The following is a 21,283-nucleotide window of genomic DNA, read 5'->3' on the forward strand; positions in this document are numbered from 1 at the left end:
TTGTGCTTTCTGTGCCAAACGGCGCTCCAAATGAGTTCATAATAAGATTATCTGGGTCACATGTGTTCAGCACGGCTGTTGGGTTAACTTTTCTGGCCCGACCTCCAAACTCGGGCATGTTTTTTTTTATTTGCTTTCCGAAAGTGGGCCACAAATATCGCAATCGCTGCCAGATTTCCTTGTGGGGGCATCCTTTCAATGCCAGAAAATGTCTGCATTAATTTTAGTTCTAGAACCTTATCTGTGCCATGTAATTTTAATTGAGTTTTGACTGGGTTTTATGGCTTTTGGCTCGGATAAAAATGCTATATGCCACTCTTATCTCCAATATGTCAGCCTCTAAACAATGGTCTCTCCAAGCGTCAAATGTCGAAGGGGCCAAAAATTGGGTAGAGCTGGAAAAAAGAAAAGCCAATTCCCTGTGACATGTCGCTCGGTCTGGTGGAAAACGCACTCTTGGCCAGAAATTTTTTGTTTTGTCACATGCAGGCCAAAACCAGAGGGAACCTAAATGCTTTATTTTTCGTTCACAGATCCTGGGGTGTGAGAAAGTGTGTCTGTGCAGCTTGATTGTAGATAAATATGACAATAAAATAGTCATAGAGCAAGGGCCTCTGGAACGCAACGTTGTCAGCTTAAAATAGCGAAAATATTTCCACACTGCTGCGGTGGTACAGTTGGCTCCAAAAAAAAACGCTGCCCCCTCAGGCAGGGGTGGGGGTGATGTGCGAAAGGGCTGACAGCGATGCAAGCGCAATTTGGCGCCATCTGTCGGACGGGGGATAGTGAACTCGAGTGGGCGGCCTTTGGGCGGAGGAAGGTATACCGTATAACGCACGTGATAAGCATATGAAATTTTATGGTAGCTCTATTTGTAACTTTCACCGGCTGCACATGTGTGTGTGTAGATGTGTGTATCTGTGTGTGTTACCGAACTTTTGCTTTGAAGCTTGTCTGTCTCCCTCACACCACCCCCCACTCTGAGATGCTTTTTGTGTGTGCGCTGACTTGGAAAATACTTTTTGTGATAACATTTTATGGCTTGACAAGGCAGCAGCATCTCAGAGGAGGGCTGGTGGGCCAGAGGGAGAGAGTTCCTTGCAATTTTTCCTTAACGAAAGAATTATAAAAGAAATGGCTCCCAGGAAGGCCAGGGCAGGGGCAGGGCTTGTGGCTAATGGCTCGAGTGCAAGGCATCAGTTTGCAGTATGACAGTTGCCTATAAATACCTAAAATGACAATGACAATGAAAGTTTGCATTTAATGGAAAACTCAGGCACTCAAAGGACTCTGTCCTGCAAGTACTCGATATGAAAAAATAATTTTGTCTTTTGTTAATTATAAAAAAAGCTTAAAATCAAACGAAAAGTGAACAGGGGATCGAGGGTAAAAAAAAATAAACACGCGTGTTTATGAGGTCATTCCAGAGTCGTAAAAAGTTCGCTTTGTGGTTCCGCAGAGTCCCAAACAGGAATTTGTCGCCCAAGTGGCTCCCTTATGTTCTTTCCCTGTCACTTTCTCCATCCCTCCGCTGGGCTTTCACCCGATCTTTATACGTTTGTGCATTTGTGTTTGTCATTGCCACTTAGCCTTATTAGTATGTGCAGCGGGCAACGGGCGTCTGCCAGACTGACTGACTGTTTGGCGGTCGGTCCACCCTTTCTGGCCAAAAGTGGCAATGAAGCTTGCCAAAAAGGATACACGGTGCAGTTCACATGCCACCCACACTCGTGCAGGACTTATTTTATGCTCTCCTTGCAACGGCAGCCCCAGAAAGTATGCAATATTAAAATATATACATATTTGTTTATATCTGAGTGAAAAGTAAAAAGTAAAAGAGTATGAGACATCAGACAGCTGTGCAATAACTGTACATTAAAAGTCATTGCATTCATGATATTATTTTTTATGTATTTTTTACCCCTACACACACACACACACCTCTGTATGTTTTTAACGATTTTTTTTTATCTTTCTGTTAGAATTGAAATTTTTTCTCATTTGTTTGCCAGCCCACCGCTGCTCATCATTTGCCCCGTTTATTTGTTTGTTTGTCTGTTTGCTGCCCTTCGGGGCCCCGACACGCCTACACGCCCACTCGCCCCTACGCCCTCACTTGGGCAGACAAAAAATAAATAAAGGAAATAAAACAAAAAACCACATTGTGAAAGTCCCTAAGCGGGCAAGCGCTAATGCTTTGTTGATGAACAAAAAACGTTGCACCAACAAAAAATAATAGCGAAATAAAAATCCCCAGAGACAGAGCTCAAAAATATTCATAATATTTTTCAGTTAGACTCAACAGTTGGATTTTAGCCCCACAGGCAGCCCGCAGAGGAAACTGTGGCAGCCAAGAAGCCAGCTTTAATTTAAAAAAATATACAACAGAAACTAAATACAGGCCATTAAATTTACGAAAAGTTTATCTATAAAATTTATTAGAAATTCTTCAACAAAAACACTAGAGTTATTAGGTATAGGTTTCTATTAATTGCACAATAAATTAAATCCAAGTAAAAATATTTGTCTAAAATAGGAAAACTTTTTCTTCTACTTTCAGGTGAGTTTTCGATGCCGACATTTAAGTAGTCGAAGTTCTAAAAGTGCGGCAAGTAAATGCGATGCTAGAGATACAATTTGTTGAACAATTTATTCGAGCTGAAAGTTTTCCATAATTTATTCGACACCTGAAGGAAATATAGAAAATATGGCAAGCCAATAAGCTGCCAGAGACCGAGACAGTCTCCAAACAGAGGCGGCAAATTAAATGCAATTCAATTTCTAAAATCAAATATCTCTCAGATACAGTTTATTTTATATATATGTATAAGTATATACAAGTATCTATGTGTTTGTGTATGTTTAGTAAGCGAGAAACACATGTTAGACAATCAAAAAGAAAGGAAACCGAAACAAGTTAACCACAAAATGGACAAGCAAGGACTCGAGGGCTGACAAAAGGAAAGAAGGGACAATTTTCCACTTTCTGGGCTCCCCCGGCCTTGGTCATTGCTTGGTTTGCTTCGGTTTCCGCAAACACGGCAAAAGATGTTATCCTTTATCCTTTTTATTTTGCGAAAAATTCAATATTTTTCAAACAAACAACACCCAGCAGCCAGCCAGGGAAGACAGGGCCGCCCATCAAAGGATAACATATTAAATTTGCCAACAGCAGCCATCCAGCCATCCAGGCAGCCAGCCAGTCAGCCAAAAGGACAATGCCATAAAGACAAGAAATCAATTTTTTTTCTTGCTTAACGTTGTGCAGAGAAAACAATTTTCTAACAATAAAAAATTGCCCAGGATATCGAAGGACTCGCACTCTCACACCACTCACTCACATGCAATGCGTGTGTGTGTGAGGCTTTAAAATCGAAAGGAAAGGAAATGTAGCCGGGTGTGTAGCAAATCATAAAAATCGAAAGGGGGGATGGAGACTGTGGCAAGTCATAAAAGCAGGGAAGAGGCAATAAAAAATGTTGCAAGCCTGGATGGGGAATGGAGGGCGACTGCCGCAGATAAAGATCCTAAGGACTAAGGACAAGGACTCGGGATTAGTCAGCTGGCCTAAAGTCGAGACTATAATTGAGGTGAAAAGTCCCAGGGAAATACCCCAACTTGTTCCTTCCGTTCGCCGGCAACTGTCAATGGCAACTGTCTCCCTACCAGCCTTTCTCTTTTCCGATTTTTTTTTTCGTTGGTCACACATGGCCTCCCGTCCAACTAATAACGAGGCTCATTTTGTGTAAATCGATAAAGTTGTTACATGGCAACATCAGCGGCAAGAAAAAAAAAGTTTATTTTTGTTGGCAGAAAAGTTTTCCTTTCCAGCAGAGGGGTAATATTATCGCATGTTGCACTGGCGAGCGTGTTGACAATTGAATTATTTATGTGCCTTTGGGTCTTCGTCTAGAAAAGTCTCTAGCTGGAGTCCGCTGTCCTTTTGTTTGCGCATTGATTGAATCCCTTCGATGTCCTGCCTGCCAGCCCCATCGCCTATTGTCAGTCAGTCCAGCTCATATGCGCTTTATGCAGTTTATTGGCGATTACATTCACTCAAGAGCAGCCAACGTCCAATCATTTTGTCCTGGTCTGCCCTCGTCCTGCTGCCTTCGGTTTGATTGTCATCGTTTGTGGAAATTTGATAAGCGCTTTTTGTGCTCCGCTCCCATGTATGTATGTGTACCCTCTCCTCTTTTCCCTTTTTGTGCATCCTCTAGGACATGTTTGTCCTGTCTCCATCTCCATCTCCGTCTTAGTCTATGTCTCTGTGTTTGTGTTTGCCAGCGAAACTTTGCTTGTTCGTGTCAGGACTTGGATCTTTTTAATAATGCGGGTTATGTGATGGATTTATTAAAAGCGTGTCCTCGTGTCGTCCGCCCGACTTGTGTTTGCCATAAACTTTCTCCTTGTTGGCTGTAGCCTGTTGTCTGTTGTCAGAGCTTCCCTTTTCAATTAGTTTGCCGCATTGAAATGCTTTGGCATGCCAGTATTGAATGTCAAGTGCTCCATTGTGACAAAGTTTAGAGGGTTAGAGGCCAGAGACCCAAAAAGTTGCCAACAACAATGAGCAGCGGCCCTCAAATAAGTATGCCATAATAATTGCAAACGATGCTCAAGGATACTCAAATATATAAAAGTAAATAAATAAATAAATAAACCATTGCCCGAGGACAAAACACACATATGGGCAATAAAATTTTTTATTCACCCACTCATTTAAACGCCAGGCGCCACGCCCCAAGCCGCACAACACAACAACCCGTTTTTATTTCTTATTTTACGATCATGCAAATGTCTTGGAGCGACGGCGTTGGCGCCAAAAAGCCGGCAACATATGTCGGACAACATGAAAAGAAATCAATTTGCCTGTGTCACGACCTTGGGGCCACCACCAACAGACCAAATCGAGGGACACACACTCCTGCGGCCTGTTATTACGGCATGCGATTAAATTATTATAGGGGGCTCGTTAATTTGCGGACACTGCGGACGTCCACAGAAAAGAAATCGCAAATAATCGCATTAAATGGGGCCACGCCCCTTCCGCCTCCGGTACAAGCCCTCCAGCCCTCCAAAAGCCCCCTGGCGAAAAAAAGGGAAAATCGATTAAGCAAGCGGGACTGTGTTGGTTTCGTTGGCCTCTTTTCATATTACATTATGATGATTATTTTTATCGCCGCGTCACGCGATATTTTCCCGATGTCGCCGCCTTCTGCTCAAATGGCTTACAATGCTCCACAAACGCAAGGGGATGCACTGGAAAAAAATACTAATTAAATCATAAATTTCAAAGAGAAACTTAGACAAAGGAGATCATGTTTAGAAAATGTAAAATTACTTGATTTTGCATACCTACTCCAAAGATTTTCTCTAAGTGCCGTTAAGGAAACGGAAACGCCACAGCTACGTGCGTGTGAGTGTGTGAGTGCCTAGGCAAACATTCTCCCATATCTATGTCGGTGGTTGTGGTGTGTGGCTGTGTAAACGACGCCGCCTTGCAAATGACTGCAGTTAAAAAGTCATCAATGTCTGCCAAAAACGAAGCTCGCCATTAAATGTTGCCGCAGCTTATACCAATCTTCTGCATGTGTCTATGTGAGTGTCGATTTCGCAACAAGGATAGCATCCAAGTCAAGTTTGAGACTTCCCTTCCTTCAATTATATGGCTTGGTTTGGCCTTCCATGTCTTTGCGTCAAAAAGTTGAAAAATGTGAATGCTGAAAAATTTATTTCCATCATAAAGGAGAGGAAAGGCGGTTGGGTGAGAAAAATGGCTGGCAGAGCACAAAATACCGCAACATATTAAGGGGCTTAGAGAAGAGGCTTTTCCTTTTCTTCTTTTTTTAATTTTTTAAAGGACCTACGTCCCACATATGGAATTAAACTGGAAAATAACTGCAAAGCAAACATTCTGCAATGTAAATTGATCCCAATTGCAGAATAAAAATTTCCCCCGAGGCCTAGCACTGCCCAGGGGATTAAACAAAGGCCTCCAGTTAGATACTGGCAACCAGATTAATCGTACCGCTGCCGGACCAAATCCCCCTAACAGTGTGCCTTCTCATACATACCTCTGCCCCGACCTGGGCTTCAGAGTCCCCAGCAATTTGTAAAGCGGCATAGCAATGTGGTCAAATCATAGAGCGGGAAAGCCTTTAGCTCTAGGCCCAGGCAGCAAAAAAAAATCAATGTGCCACAACACGCACACATGCACCGCAGCCTGTCGCAGGATCCTCTCCCGGCAGGAGTCCCTGTTCGGGCGCCACAGCGTGCATTATGCTACCATATGTGTGACTGAGTGTGTGTTGTACACGTGTGTGTGTGTGTGGGGTTGTGTACAAATAAACACGGCAATGCAAGCCCAACGGGGGCTAATGGGAAAGGGGCTGAGCTCTGGGGCTGTTTTCCTGCAGGCTGCAGTCGGTTTACGTTTAATACCCATATATATTGTTGCCTACTTTCGGGCGCAGTGGCCAATGGCCTCCAGTTTCCAGCTCTCTGCCCGTCACACCACCCTCCTTCCTCCTCCCCTGTTGGCCACTTTTTTAAAGCCCTTTAAATGTGAGCAAACTTTTCCACGTGTGCCGGCCATTCGGAGGGTAACGTTAGTTAAACGTATGCCATAGGGACAGAGAGGAGGGAGGACGAGCTGGAAACTGGGCGAGCATGGCGTTATATGGTTTGTGTATTGAAAATTGGATTTTCAATTGGTTTGCAAAACGGAAATTAATTCGGGGGCGCAACCGAGCCGAAGCCCCGTAACCGGCAGGCGAAAATGAAGCAATGACGTCCACACCGATGATGGCTCCTCCGGAATGATGATGATGGGGTGATGGTAGCGAAATGACCAGGACTACTGCACCCAGGTTTGTGTGTGCAAAAATAATGTGGAGCGTCCTTCTTCCTTATTTTCTCCGCACTTTTTTTTTTATTTTTGGCCATTTTGCTTCGCGAGTGGCGCTCTCAACGTTTTATTTCGTTTTTTTCGCTCTCCGCTTTAATTAAATTAAGTGAATTTCGAGGCTGATAAGCAGTGGCAAGTGAAATGAGAGAAATGCCAGAGGTGAGGGCAGGCGGCCGGAGTCGAGAAGAGGTTAAATGAGCAAATGAAACGAAAACACGGCAATGAGATAGAGCCACTACTGAAATGGCCATTTTAAATCAAGTGGGCCACGAAAAAAAAGACCAAAAAAACTCAATTTGCAAATTATAATTATATTTTTGAAAGCTTTAACAGCAGGTACCCATAATTGAAATTTTAATAAAACTGAAAAACAAGCTAATGCCCTTAAAAAGTGGGCTAACATTTTTCAATTAACACAAATCCCTTGAAAACAGGGACTTCCCCTTGACAATTGTTTGCCAAAGGTCCTTAGTTGCAAGTCTGATTGTCGCACTGGGCCAACTAGGAATAGTACCATATATGTATATGCATTCCGCAAGTGAGAAAGAGTGAAAAACGTAGGGGGGAATCTGTTCAAAATCCCAAAAGTATGCAACTGCAGTGGTAAAGGCCCCATTGAACGACTGAAATGAATGAGGAAACGAACGCCTGATTGAAAAAAAACATGGCCGCAGAAGTCGAGGCACGCTCATTGTTTCCCATGCAACACAGACACACTCTCACACATAGAACTCCACGGAGATACGGTAAAAGAAGAAGAGAAAAAAAAACACATATACGCACGGCTATTTTTCGCAGCATACTTTTAGGAGGAGTTCAGTGACTGCAGATACAGCCGCTGGCTGCCTTTTGTCTGAAGCAAATCGCTTAACATGCGCCGCTGGTCGCCGCCGTCGGTAGACAACCAATCCCCTGCTCGCTGGCATAGCCTCCTGCTCTCGAAAAATATCCCCCCCACAGCCCCGTCCCGTTCCGTCCAGCTTTTAGCCATTGTTTTGTCCTGGGCCGGGCAAACACTTTTCCCTGGCTCCTATGGCCGGCAAATATTGACCATTTGCCTTTTGCCAATTTGTTTGCATTTCAGGAAAATATTTTCATTTTCAATGCTCGCTCGGTTCTGCCGGCTAGCCATATTGAAAATTAAACTGCAAACTATGGTGCATCTAGTTGCTTTTATTGCTACCACCACCGTTGCCATTGCCGTTGCAGTTGTGTGTGGCACATGGAAAATTGCCTTGATTTCCCAGGCCATGCCTACGGTGAATTGTCATTTTTAATTTATTTTGTAGCTGGCATTTATACAATAAATATCTCACTGTGTCCACAGCATTTTTCTCCCCTGCCCCCCATTCTCTGGTCTTCTGGCTATTTTGAGGCTTGCTTGTTGTTTGCAATTGCTTTTTGATTATCTCTATTTGCTGTTTGTGTTATTGAGCCACGTTTCCAGCTAACACAAGTGTGTATGTGAAGGAAGGCCAAGTGAAAATAAATTGAGTTCTCCGTTAAGCGTTTAAAATAGTTTTTCACTATTGCCCTCTCTTTTAAACCCCATCAGACTGTCTCTTTCGGCAGGGATGTGTGTGTGTGGGTTGCATCTAAAGTGCTAAAGCTTGTAGTGTCGTTAGTTTGCATTAAATTTTTTGGCAACTGGCTTGGCCGAAATAAGGCAGAAAAAATAAAAAAAAATACAAGAGAAGAGTGTCAGGAATTATGCTTGTTTTCTTTTTCTGTTCATTTTTACTCGGCAACATTTTCTGCTTATGTTTTATGTAAAGCCTTAAATGGAGTTTCCAATGGATGGAGGCAAGTTTTTGGGGGACATGCAATTTGTGTGTGTGGGCCAAAGTGGCTTATCATAAGTTGTACTGCGAGTTCGAAACTCCAGCAATGCCCTCTATAATGTATGAGTATTAAAGAAAACCAACCAAAATCAGTTCAACTTTAAGACCATTTCCCACTATCTCTCCCAGCAAACATATTTCATTCGCATTATTCCAAACTCTTTGTCTATTTTGGCGTAAAACCCCAGACGGGGTCGCATTTTTTCCCCACTTAATGCATAGCAAAGTCGAACCACTAAACAGTTTTAAATTTGCATAAAAATCCGTTTTATTAACATTCAAAGGCGATTCCTATCGCCGCCAAATTGAAGAAAAGTAGCTAAACTTACTATGGGGACAGCCCAACTCTCTGGAAGGGCAGAGAGCGTTCCGAGTTCCGAGCAAACAGAAACCCTGAGCAAACGCCATGAAAATGCTAGAAGCTGAGAAGCTCGAAGGGCAAAAAAAAAAAAAAAAGTGTAAGAAAAATTCCTTTGCACTCAACAAAGAAGAAATAAATAACTTTCGAGTCAGATTAGCCAACTTGTCACGAAATGCAAAATGACATTTAATACCCAACGACTTGGACGAGGACGAGGACATGGTCTTGAGTGCTCCTGGCTTGTGGATCCCCGATCCCAGCTTTGCTGCTCCCAGTTGATGGGCAGCAGCTGCGCTCCAAGAAGGTGCCGGGAGGGGCAGGAGCAGAAAGGCATCCCAAGACGCATGTCGACCAAATGGCAATGCGATACGCGACGATATACATGACTGGACCTGACTTGCACTTGGCATGAAAACATGAGAAATTCCTTAGCCAATGCCGGTTCGCTCCGGCTACCCGCCTCCTCCATTTTTCCATTCCCAGAACCAGAATGCTAGACGACAGCGACATTGTTTCGAATGGCCTGGCAAAAGAAGAAAAATGGCTCTGAAATGCCATCACTACTATATATCCCATCCAAAGAAAAAATGGAAGAAGAGAAGTATGGAGTGAAAAAATAGAAGAGGAAAGCGAAAAAGTAATCATTGCAATTTAAAGCGGATAATCTGCATCAGACCGGAGCTGTGAAACAAGAAGCGTTGCGAGCAAAAAAGCCAACCGAATGCTCTAAAAAGGGTTCCAGTTCCAGTTTCAGTTGCACAACGCGAACGTTGGCAATGCAAATATGCTCCCAAGCCTCCCTCCCTGTCGCCATTTTTGCCATTTTTCCTCCTGCGTGCGTGAGTGGACACCATTTGCAATTTTCGCACTCGCCCTCATCCTCTTCCTCTGACTCTCTCGCTCACACTTTTTTGCACGCCGAAGGAGAGAGGCAGTCATGCAGATTACAATCGAAATGACATGAAAATGTTTAGTGTGGCGTGTGGAAAAAAAAAATATAGTAAAAAAAAGTGAGAATAGACAGGAAAAAGGGACCGAAATCGCGGTGGCAGTGTCAAGCGGCAGTGGAAAGAAAGTGTTGCATATCTACGGGCGCCAGCCACAAGAACGAAATTGCCCCCAGGTCCCAGGACCAAGTCTCCCTTCCTGCCGGCAAGGAGGTGAAACGGAAAACGCTTGGCACTCGCAGATAATGTCTGTCCCTCGGAGCACCACGGATCTTCCTTGGACTGTCCTGAAGAATAATGTCTTATTTGATTGTGGTCGGCAAATGCAATTTAAATTTGTTGGCAAAGCTCTTGAATGGAAAGAAGCTGACGCCAAATCGATTTATAGATTCATCAATAACTTAACACATTCAGTTTATTTCCAATGATAATTCAATTGGCCAGCACGATGCGGAGGGTCATCAGGTGGCAATTAACCCAGTTACCAGTTAGCAGTCCTGTAAATCGAAAAGGCAACAAGTGAGAGCGCTCTAAAAAATTGCATTAGTATTTCATTAAAGCAAATTAGTGCAATCAACAGCAAGTGGATGGCAGATACAGGACCGAACCAGATACAAATGGAGATACAAATGCTGCAATCGGTTGCTGTTGTTGAATAAACTCAAGCGAGGCATTAAATTACAGCCAATGGCGCCAATAAGCACAAACAAATATCCCAAAGTGGCTGCCATTCATGTGCGTTTGCATTTGTCGGAGTGTCTGGGTGTCTGTGTGAGTCTCTGAGTGTCAGAGCGAATGTCCTGAAAGTTGCCATTTTCCACCGACAGTTGCTGATTGAAAGTTTTTTGGCGCAGAAGGAAGGCGAAAAATATTTGCTGCTTGTCAATAAATATTTTGTGTGCTGTGTGTGCATTGATCGAAATTGCGAATCAACAATTCAAAGTATTCTGTTGTCCTTCCAAATATTTATCCAGCGCTTAGACAAGAAGCCCACCAGTGAGATGCCATTTGACAATTAATTAGTCAAATTTATGGCTTTGTCTCTTCTGATAGTTTTGAGTTTATTAAAAAGTTACTCCTGCTAGTTGTTTGTCCCACATTTGTCAATAGCTAGCAAATATTTGCAGAATCGCAGCAGCACAAATAAAAGTAAACAGAAATGTTGTTCGGCAACAATTATTTTTGAGTTAGCGCCAGTTGTTTGGCGCCATAAATCTTGTACAGCTTTCATAGCATCATAAATTTTAAATGCCATCACCAGCAGGGCAAAAAAAAAACATACAAAAAAACGAGTAAAAGCTGAAAATCAGAAAAGCATAAAAGAAGAAAAGGAAACCCAAATCGAGTTGGCATGTCCTCGCAACACTGCTACTGTTACTGCTGGCTGGTGGCTGGCTGTCCTCCACTGACCAGAGCAAACAATCAATTTATGCACACACAATTTTCCATTTTACATATAAATTTGTACTTTTTTCTTTGCACTTCTCTCATTTTTGTGCAACTTTGGCCGGGAGTCGTTGTTGAGTCGCTCGCTGTATGCAAATATTTGTTAACTTCATTTGCTCTGAATTAAATATAATTTACATGCATATTTGTTTGCCTGCCTGCTGGCCCGACTGCCTGCCTGCCGCCTGCCTTCTGGCTGCCCTCGTTTTTTTCCTGCAAATCCCTTTTCCACATGCCATGTTGCATGCATCAGGGCGCATTAGCCAACTCCTGCCCCCGCATTCTTTTCATTCGGCCATTATAATTATTGTTGACATTTCGGCTTAAAAACGAGAGTGTGAGCCGCGTTAATCCGTGGCCGTAATTACACCTGCTAATGAAGTGAAATTTTACTTTTGCGCAATTAAAATCGAGTTGCGAGCCACCATATTGCCCAAAAGTATGCTAGCCGGAGCCTTGTTTCATGTTCCTGCGGCATTCGGCCATCTTGATTTCCCTCCAATTTTTCGAAAGAAAATTGCATTCGCATTTGCATGCAGTTAATTGGGCCGGGTTTGGGCCAGCAATGTGTTGACAGCACGAACACGAAGTTATTCAGAGCTCCGGGTCATGCCAAGGATAACAGAAATTACAGGGGAAAGCACTTATTGCAGGCAAAGAAACTTTTTAATAGCTTTCAATTTTGGGAATATCAAAGGGACTGAAAATTCCTAATAATTTATAGTGGAAACTACAAGAGACTCCTGGTACAAGAAAAAACAAGAAGGCCTTGATGGTTACAAGGTCTAACCCTAAAATAAGATTACGATCCAAGAACTAACTTTAATTTTTAAACAAGACACAGCCCACACCATCGAGAACATTAACATAAATTTGTTTCCAGTAATTTATTTGAAATGACAAAAGGACTTTCCTTTTTGTTGGCCTTCGCCCCTCATAAACCTGTCCGGCTGTCAGTTCGGGCAATTTATTAACAATCTGCTAAACATACTAAGATATTTCCTTTCAAATTTTTTCGTTCACAGGGCCGCTGTAATCGTGATAAACCGCCGTGCAAATATTTTCATCCACCACAGCATCTGAAGGATCAATTATTGATAAATGGACGCAATCACTTGGCCCTCAAGAATGCACTGATGCAACAGATGGGCATCGCGCCCGGCCAGCCGGTTATATCGAGCCAAGTGCCAACCGTGGTAAGTGCCGGTCTAATACTTTAATTGAATTTTCCACCCTACGGACCTTTTGCTGACCTCCTCCTACCATTACGCGTTTACCACCGGGGGGAAATATGAATATTTATAAGCGAAGTTCTCCTTGCAACCATGACCATGAATATCCGAAATACCAGCCAAGAAAAATAAAATGAAAAATGGAAAATGGGAATTGAAAGTGCGCGAAATTGGGTGCCAAAGGGTATGAGGACGAGGAATGTTTTATTCATGCAGGTCCTGACAGGGAGAGAGATTGGTCGCCTTCCGTTTTTATAACAAATCGAAAATTAATTCTCAAATAATTTGCGACATGCTTTCTGTGGATTTGCAGCTAAACGACAGCCATCATTAGGGGGCATGTTGATTGTTGAAAAATGCATGAATTTTCATTATGGCCTTTAGCCGAACAGGCCCAAAAAAAGAGAAAAGGGTAAGCCAGTGCGTGCCAAGCATAATTTGTGCCAAAACGAAAGGGTCAGTTTATGGTCAGTGGAGGGCTTACAATGGGGTGTTGAGTCATTAGGCTTCAAAAGGGGCTGATTCGATGTTTGAGATGAAAACAGAAGTGCTTTAATACACATTTGGGGCATTATTCATAGGTAGATAATATATCCATTACGAGGAAAACATTTCCTCCAAATCCATGCGGATGACAGCTAATGTAATTACGCCCTGAAGGATGATGAATTATTTTGATAAATGACCTAATGACCAACTCAACCGAACTCTTGCAGGCCACAAATCCCTATCTGACTGGCATTCCGGCCAACTCGTACAGTCCCTACTACGCAACGGGACACCTGGTGCCCACCTTGCTGACTCCGGATCATACGGCCGTGGCCTCGCAGCTGGGACCCGTCGTCCCCCAAACAGTGCAGGTGGCCCAACAGAAAATACCACGTTCCGACAGATTAGAGGTGAGTTCCGGGCGATTCCCCGTCTTTACAATTACTTGAATATTTTTATAAATACGCTTATGTATCCATGGAAGTCGATTTACTGCGATTTAATTTACGCTTACGTTTTTAATAAATTTTGTTAATTTATTATGTTTGTTCGCCGGCGAGACTTACACGCAACGAAACAAGATGTTATACTTATGATTGTTATTATTTATTTTCGTGGCATGTATTTACAATTCTAATTAGAATTAATCTACGTATACAAATATTGCGAACTAAAACCGAAAACATTGTACAAAAGTTTTGAGTTTTCTTAAGTTTGCCAAGGATCAAGCTTAATTGCGATCAAATACCAAATTCGCCAATAACCAGAATTGATTCGAAAACGTTTTTTGACACACATTCGTATTTGTCTAACACCGCCAAATTAAAAACCAAATAAATCACAAAACTTGATATTATTGTCTAACGGTTCTATTACTTTTATTTGTTAAACTCTTTTTTATATAATCAAAAAACAAAAGTACCTAAGTATTCAAATTCAAAAAGATCGATAATAATATCTATCGATCACACTTTTATAGCAGCTTTGCCTAGCAGCTGCTTCTCAGGAGCTTATTAGGAAGCTTTCCAATCCTGTGTAAATAGCCCGAAAGGAAATGTATCTTAAAATTTATTAAAAAAGATTCTTTGCACAGATATCTGCAGATTTCATTTAATATTTTAGTTTTCGCCTAGATCTCTCAACCAAGCCAATATTTTTAGTTTATGAGTAGGGGAAGCTCTCTTTTCATTCCATCTCCAGACCCCCTAGAATCCTAGACTTTTTTCCGTAGCTCTGTTGTCCTGTAGACAATGTTTTAAAGGTCTACCCTCGAGATTCTTTAGTGCCATAGAGTTGGTAGTCGTTTCTAGACTTTGATTTTGAGTTACTCCTTGGAGATCCGAGCCATTATTTACTTTGAATCAGCAGACACCGAAATACTATCTACAGACAGTCCAACCCGAGCTCCCCGTAACGTCTTTGTGTTTTAGTTTATTCTTGATTTTGAATAATCCGTGCATTCCCGTTGTTCTCTTTTGTTATGTTTGTGCTACGTGTTTTTCTTGTGTTTTTATCGTACTCTAAAGTGCACCAACCCAAAAAAAGAAATAAACAGAAACCATTTGAAAACTAATCGGCATGTAGAATAAAATCGAATCAACAACCAAAAAAAAATATATAAAATAAAAACTGAGAAGAAATTCCAAGAGGCAAGTACCAAAAGTACGATAAAACAACAAAATAGTCAATCGAAACAAAAAAAACCGAAAAACTAACATGAATAATACCCAATTTGAAATGCATCCGTATCGGCTCTAACCACTAAAACCCAAACAACTTGCCTTCAATTTTGACTTGGAACGAATCGATAAAATATATATACTCGTATATTTTTGCGCAAATACTTAACTTTTCTTTTGATGAAAACTAAAACGTAAACAACAAAAATATAAAAAGTATAAACAAAACAAAAGAAATGAACTTCTTACTGAATATCCTTCCATTATTTCCAAACAAAACACACATACACACACCCAATCTACACACACACACACCTATACACACCTTCTCCGCCTTGAAAACCACACACACACACCAAACCGAAAATAAAAAACCACCACTGATCCACTCTGAACCACAACTGCTGCCACTTTTGCTATCCGCTGCCAACGCCCAACGCCAATCTACCAATCAACCAAATCTACCAATCAACCGATAACGATATCAACAATGCTGCAACTCCAAAAATGAAAACCGAACCGACTATATGCAAAATACACCTGTGTACGAAACACACATTTGCAATCCAAAAACAATGTATTTAAAAAAAAAAACCAAACTTAAACTTGAAACCAAAACCGAACCGCTCGCTGATGAACCAAAAATACCAAAACCGAACCGTACCGCTCACCGCCCACCGCCGATGAACCTCAACTTCTTGCGCTTATGTGTGTGTGTGTGTGTGTGTTGGCCCTAAATATGACGATGATGATGATAATGATGATGATGATGATGATGATGGCAATGATGATGATGATGGTGGCCTAATGATCCAGGTGTGCCGCGAATTCCTGCGCGGCGCCTGCAAACGGGCGGAATCTGAATGCCGGTTCGCGCATCCGCAGGATAGCGTCGCCAGGCACGACGACGGCTCGATAACGGTTTGCATGGACGCCGTGAAGGGCAGGTGCGCACGCGACCCCTGCCGCTACTTCCATCCCCCCCTGCACCTACAGGCACAATTAAAAGCGGCCCAAACACGCGCCACCGCTGTCGCTGCTGCAGCTGCGGTATGGCTATATACTATATATTTTTCTATACTTTTCGAACCTTCTCTTTTTCTGTTTGCGTTCGATACATTTTTGCCCTTTTATGTTTTCTTTTTTTTCTGATTTTTTTTTGTTTTGTTTTATGAGCTGCCTAATTATTTTTGGTTGATATTATTTTGATATTTCTGCGAATACGTTTGCCTAATGCCCCATTTTCACGAACTGATTTCTTTGGGGACACATCCACAATGTGTCTGTGTCAATCATAATTTGAATTAATTAATTAGGGGTCTCAAAAATATCTTCAAAGTATACTATGAATGACAAAGAAATAGCTTGTGAAAATGATGCTCATATAGCGTTTATCGTTTGTGTTTTCCAAATAACCTCAACAAAGAAATACAACACAGAATTTTACTCTTGCACTAACACGCCACACAAATATATAAATATATATATATATATATACCCGTATATCTGTATATAGCTAGCCGGAGGTGGCCTTAGGCCGTCTTGCTTAGTTCCAAATAGTTGATTAAATTTGCTTTAAAGACAGGATCAAAATTATTCAAAAATGCCATTGGAAATCTCTCCCTTTGTATTGATTTAAAGCAAATTTAATTAGAAGTTAATGCCGCATGCAAACAATTTAATTAACTTTATGCAAACACACTCACGCCCTCACAGACTCAAAATCTCTTTACAAATAATTGTTATTCCCCCTAAAGCTGGTAAAAAAAAAACTGGATGTGTGTAATCGCACAAATTTGTAAAACACAAATTATGCTATTTATTTATGCTGCATACTCAATGGGATTGCCAGTGGCTATGCAATAAACACTTAGGCGATCTCCGCTCGCCCCCCCAAAACATAGAAAAATACAAACCAATGAACCGAATAATTCTGCCTGATTCAACGTGACACATTTGGATTATGAACTCATCAGTTTTCCACAAAAGAGCTCGACTTGGTGTTTAAAAAGAGCCAAGACACACAATTGTTTTTAAAGTTCAATTATTGAAAAAATATTATCAGAAACCCATCATAGAGTAAACCATATAGTTGTGTAGTACCATCTCCCGCATAGCATACCTATCGAAAACAGGGTATAGCCCAATCGTGACTTTAGTTGAAACCCGAAATTATTTTACTGCAAATTCAATTGAAATTAAGTCAGTTGAAGTATCAAATAAAATTTTACGGTTAATTGAAAATTCATTTGACTGAACTTAATTATGTTTGTTCACGGCAAATGAAATGTCGCACAATCGCTGGCTGCATTCCAGGGTGCCACGGTGCACCACCGTATCATTTAGATGTTAATTTTGTTTGTAGATCAATAAATAATTATATTTTTTAAGTATAAAGCCCGGACGAGAGCAAACAAACCTTGCGGGCGGGTCAGGGCGGTTAGGTGGCAGAGCGTAATCCCGGCCAGGGCAAAAATAACCAGCAACACGGAAAATATGTTGAAGCTCACATAAAACACGCCATAAATGTTGATTTTCGTCGGGCCAAAATTAACATTTATTACAACGCGTTAAAACTTTGAGCACGCAGCCAGAGCAGGTTTGGGGGGAAAGTGGGCAGGAAAAGCAGGAAAAGCGGAAAAACGAGGCAGCCGGGCAGACATGGCAGACTCACACACACACATATGCCGACGTACGTGATTGCCTCATGTCCTGGCAAGGCATGTGTGTTTGTGCCTCTGCTGTATCCTGCGTGTCCTATGCGCCGTACTTAATTCGCGACTTAATTGCTTTCTGCTGGAAATTTATTTGACGCAACAAACAACAACGATGTCCTCGTTGCCTGGCCGAAAAACCTAGGCCCAGGGAGGTGCGGCGGTGCCGGAGAGGGACGGGCTCGAAGGATGACACACATAATTGCAGCATAATATCGCATAAAGTGAAAAATTGTTGCAGCATTTTAGGCGTAATTCAATCGAGGCTCCACTCGCGGAGCGGAAGGGCCCGACAAACGTGATTATTGTATGAAAATGTTCTTTGATACGAACATCGCGATGTTCTCGAAAGCACAACAAACATCCACAAACACACACACACTGCTGTGTGTTACTGCTGTCCTGGCCCTCCCTGTCGCACCACAGCAGCTGATAATTGTATTTATGGGTGCTCGTTTAATGTGATTATGGCCCTGGTAAAAATGGGAATTAAACGCTTACCTTATTGCACCTGACAACAATTTCGGTTTTTTTTTTTAAATTCATGCATTATTTGTATATCCTTCAAAATGTTAATGCCATTGATATTTCACAATAGCTATCATGTAATTTAAATTTAAAGAGCCAGAAGTGAATAAAAATTAAAGTTGTTTAAGGCCGATGCAGCGTTGCTGCTTTATTTCACATTTCTCATTATATATTATACCTTTGTAGACTGGTTCCAAGTTATATGTTCTTCACCCTTCTGATAATCTTTGTACATAATCCAAGTCCTGCATGCTGAGGAAAAATATTTTCCAGGCAATTACTTTGGATTTAGAACCCAGAGTTCCAAAAAACCCCTTACCCTTATACATACTCTTTATAACGATTAGCTCAAGTTCCCTTTTGTCCATTAAATATATATGTACTTAACCTCCTATATATATTCATGTAAAGTCGACATACAAAAACAGACAAAACACAAAACTTTGCCTTTGAATACACGATGATTTTACCCTCATATGATTTCCCTGTGTTATTTTGGTTGCCGTTGATAAGCGTTTAAGTTGTGTTTATTATGATTGCCGTTTGGCATTCTGGGTCAGAGCAACGGCCCCCATATGTCAGAAAAAAAGCTCCGTATCGAAGGGGATCTGGCCCCAAACTTCGATGTGTAATACCGCCTGCCAAATATGCCACCTGCCACAAACTATAATCCCGGCATGTAAGCGTGACAAGAGCGTTTCCCCGCAAGAAAAAAAAAGGAAAACCAAAGCCCGGAGGAAAAGTGAAACTGTGAAAATTGTGGGGACGCTGTGAAGGGATGGTGGGCGATGGGACAAGGAACACACACGGCAGGAGTCCACTTTTTTCGAACCGAACTGACCAAAAATGTAAATGTCAACCTGTACAGGACACGGATACGAATACGGACATGGACTCTCGGACACGAACGACATGGATTAGTCGGGCCGGATAACGTTTGAACCGGAAAATTAACTAAAAGCAGAGATTTCCATGCCAATGAATTGTCCGGCGGAGTCTGCAGTGCCTGCCAGCCTTCCTGCCTGCTGGTTTTTTATGGACTCGACCCCAATACAAGCACATACCCACACACACACTCTTACATGAACAGATATAGTGTACAGGGTACACCCCACGAAGTTGTCGCGCCCAAGCGAATTAATCCATTTGTAGCATTCATTGCCAGTGACACTAGCCCGGGGCAGGTCAACAACAACAACAAAAAAAGAGGATCAAGAGAGTTGGGTTGCCTCTTTGGCACCTTCTGACCCGCTGCCACTCTTCCTCGCCGGCTCCATTTAAATGCAAATTTGTGCACTCTCTCATATGACCTGCGCTCAAATGTTTGCTAAGTTTTTTGCCAGTGTCCTTTGTTTTGGTTTTTTTGCGTTATGTTGTGGTTCTTGGTTGTAAGGCACACATGTGTTTCCAGTTTGGCTGGAAATGCGGGGAAAAGTGAAACCCAATTGTGATAAGCATTGAGCCTGGAAAGGGAATTTGGGGCGCAACTCTGTGGATTCAAAACTATACATTGGGGTATATGATTTTAGGTCACTGTTGATTAAGTTATGTATGTTTTATATAAATGTGTAGCAGCAACAATGCATCGGTAGGTATAAGGACACACATATCTCTATTTTCCCACTGGCTCCCCCCGAAAAAGAAAATGCGAATGTGTCAAGTCAAAGTTTGCGAATCAATTGAGCGTGGAATTGGTGAAGCAATTGATTTTGTTGGCAAGCCAATGAATTTGCGATGTCTAAGTTAGATTGTAAGCTGAGAGTGGATAAGTTTTATTTAGAATGTAAGAAAACAAGAAGACCTTTACTTTGCTGGCTTTCGCAAGCTTATTTTTCTGAGAAGATACTCTCACCATAGGCTTTCACTCACACAAGACTAACTCGATTTTTGCTTTTTTATGAAAAACTAAAACGAATTTTTTAACATATTTAGTTGGTATTTGCGACATTCTGTTTTAAGACTCTTGAAATATCAAATGGAAATCGTATTTATTTGAATTACCATTGATTTCTACTTGATTTATTCATATTTACTCTATATACAAATATAATCTATATACGTAAAATTTGGTTTTTTCTATTTATTTACTTATCGATATCAAAACACTTCCGTACTCTTCTACTGTTATGTATTTTTCATCTGTTCGCCTGTGCCAATACACCCAAACACACACACACACTGTAACCGCTTCTACGATGGATGGTATCAACAAACACTTCAAACACCCACCCCGCCCCACACAAACACGCACACTTCAAATGCAAAAAAAAAAAAAAACACGAACACAAACAAACCGCACAAAACAAAACACTTAAAATGAAAATATTTTCCTCGGAAAATATTCCTTAAAAAAAAATGTGGGAAAAAAAACTACAAAATTGGACACACTAATTAATTATTCATGGCAAAATTGAAAAAAATAAAATTAATTTGATGGAAAAACAAAAATGCCAACACCATTGCCGCTTGAATAATTCAAATGGAAATCTCTCAAATATTTAATGGACACATCATTTAAATGCTTGTATATTTTAATAATTTTGCATATTTATGCGTTTCTACTTGTCCCTCTCTCTCTGCCTCTCAAAATTTTTTTTGATTTCCATTTTCGATGAAAATTTTTTCTTTTAATTTTCCACAAAAATGCCAAATACGCACACCAATACGACCGAACAAACACCCACACACTCTTACACACACACAAATACACAGACCTCACCCGTTACGGCGCACCATCACCAGCAACAACAACAACAATTGCAACAACAGCTGAACAACAACATCAACAACAGTAACGCCGCAGCAGGTGCAGCAATCACATCGACAACAACAACAACCACAAACAACGCCGCTGCCGCTGCCGCCGCTGCTGCCGCCGCCGCCGCTGCCGCCGCCGTCATGGGCCACCATCACACTCACACACTGGAAGTGGGCAAGAAGCGGGCGGCGGACACAACTGATATGTTTCCACTGGTATTTTTCTTTTCCTTCGATTTGTGTTTTGGTTTCCGGTTTAGTTTATTCCCCATTTTGTTTTTGTTTCGTTTCGTTTTATTTCCTGGTTTTCCTAACTCGTTTCAATTAGTTTTAATTGATTTTGGCTAACTTGGTTTTAAGACATTGTTGGTTGTTGAAAACA

At 41.6% G+C, this 21,283-nt stretch overlaps 1 protein-coding gene across 17 annotated transcripts in view; it reads left to right on the top strand.

The window, feature by feature from the left end:
- The window catches only part of mbl (muscleblind), a 113,308-nt gene that overhangs the window by 76,479 nt on the left and 15,546 nt on the right, over positions 1–21,283 (top strand). For 10 of the 17 annotated variants that reach the window (XR_011442440.1, XR_011442441.1, XM_070278766.1 and 7 more), the window contains 4 exons: positions 12,528–12,698; positions 13,451–13,633; positions 15,719–15,952; positions 20,857–21,117. Coding sequence is in view for 14 of the 17 variants with exons in the window: in XM_070278766.1 (XP_070134867.1) it covers positions 12,528–12,698; positions 13,451–13,633; positions 15,719–15,952; positions 20,857–21,117 (849 nt within the window). In the remaining 3 variants the exon portion in view is untranslated. Of the gene's footprint in view, positions 1–9,850; positions 9,949–12,527; positions 12,699–13,450; positions 13,634–15,718; positions 15,953–20,856; positions 21,118–21,283 lie in introns of those variants that run through there. The other 7 variants (XR_011442442.1, XM_017252482.3, XM_017252477.3 and 4 more) reach the window with 3 other exon arrangements.

The sequence above is a fragment of the Drosophila bipectinata genome, chromosome 2R (assembly GCF_030179905.1).
Source record: "Drosophila bipectinata strain 14024-0381.07 chromosome 2R, DbipHiC1v2, whole genome shotgun sequence".
NCBI classification, from domain to species: domain Eukaryota; kingdom Metazoa; phylum Arthropoda; class Insecta; order Diptera; family Drosophilidae; genus Drosophila; species Drosophila bipectinata.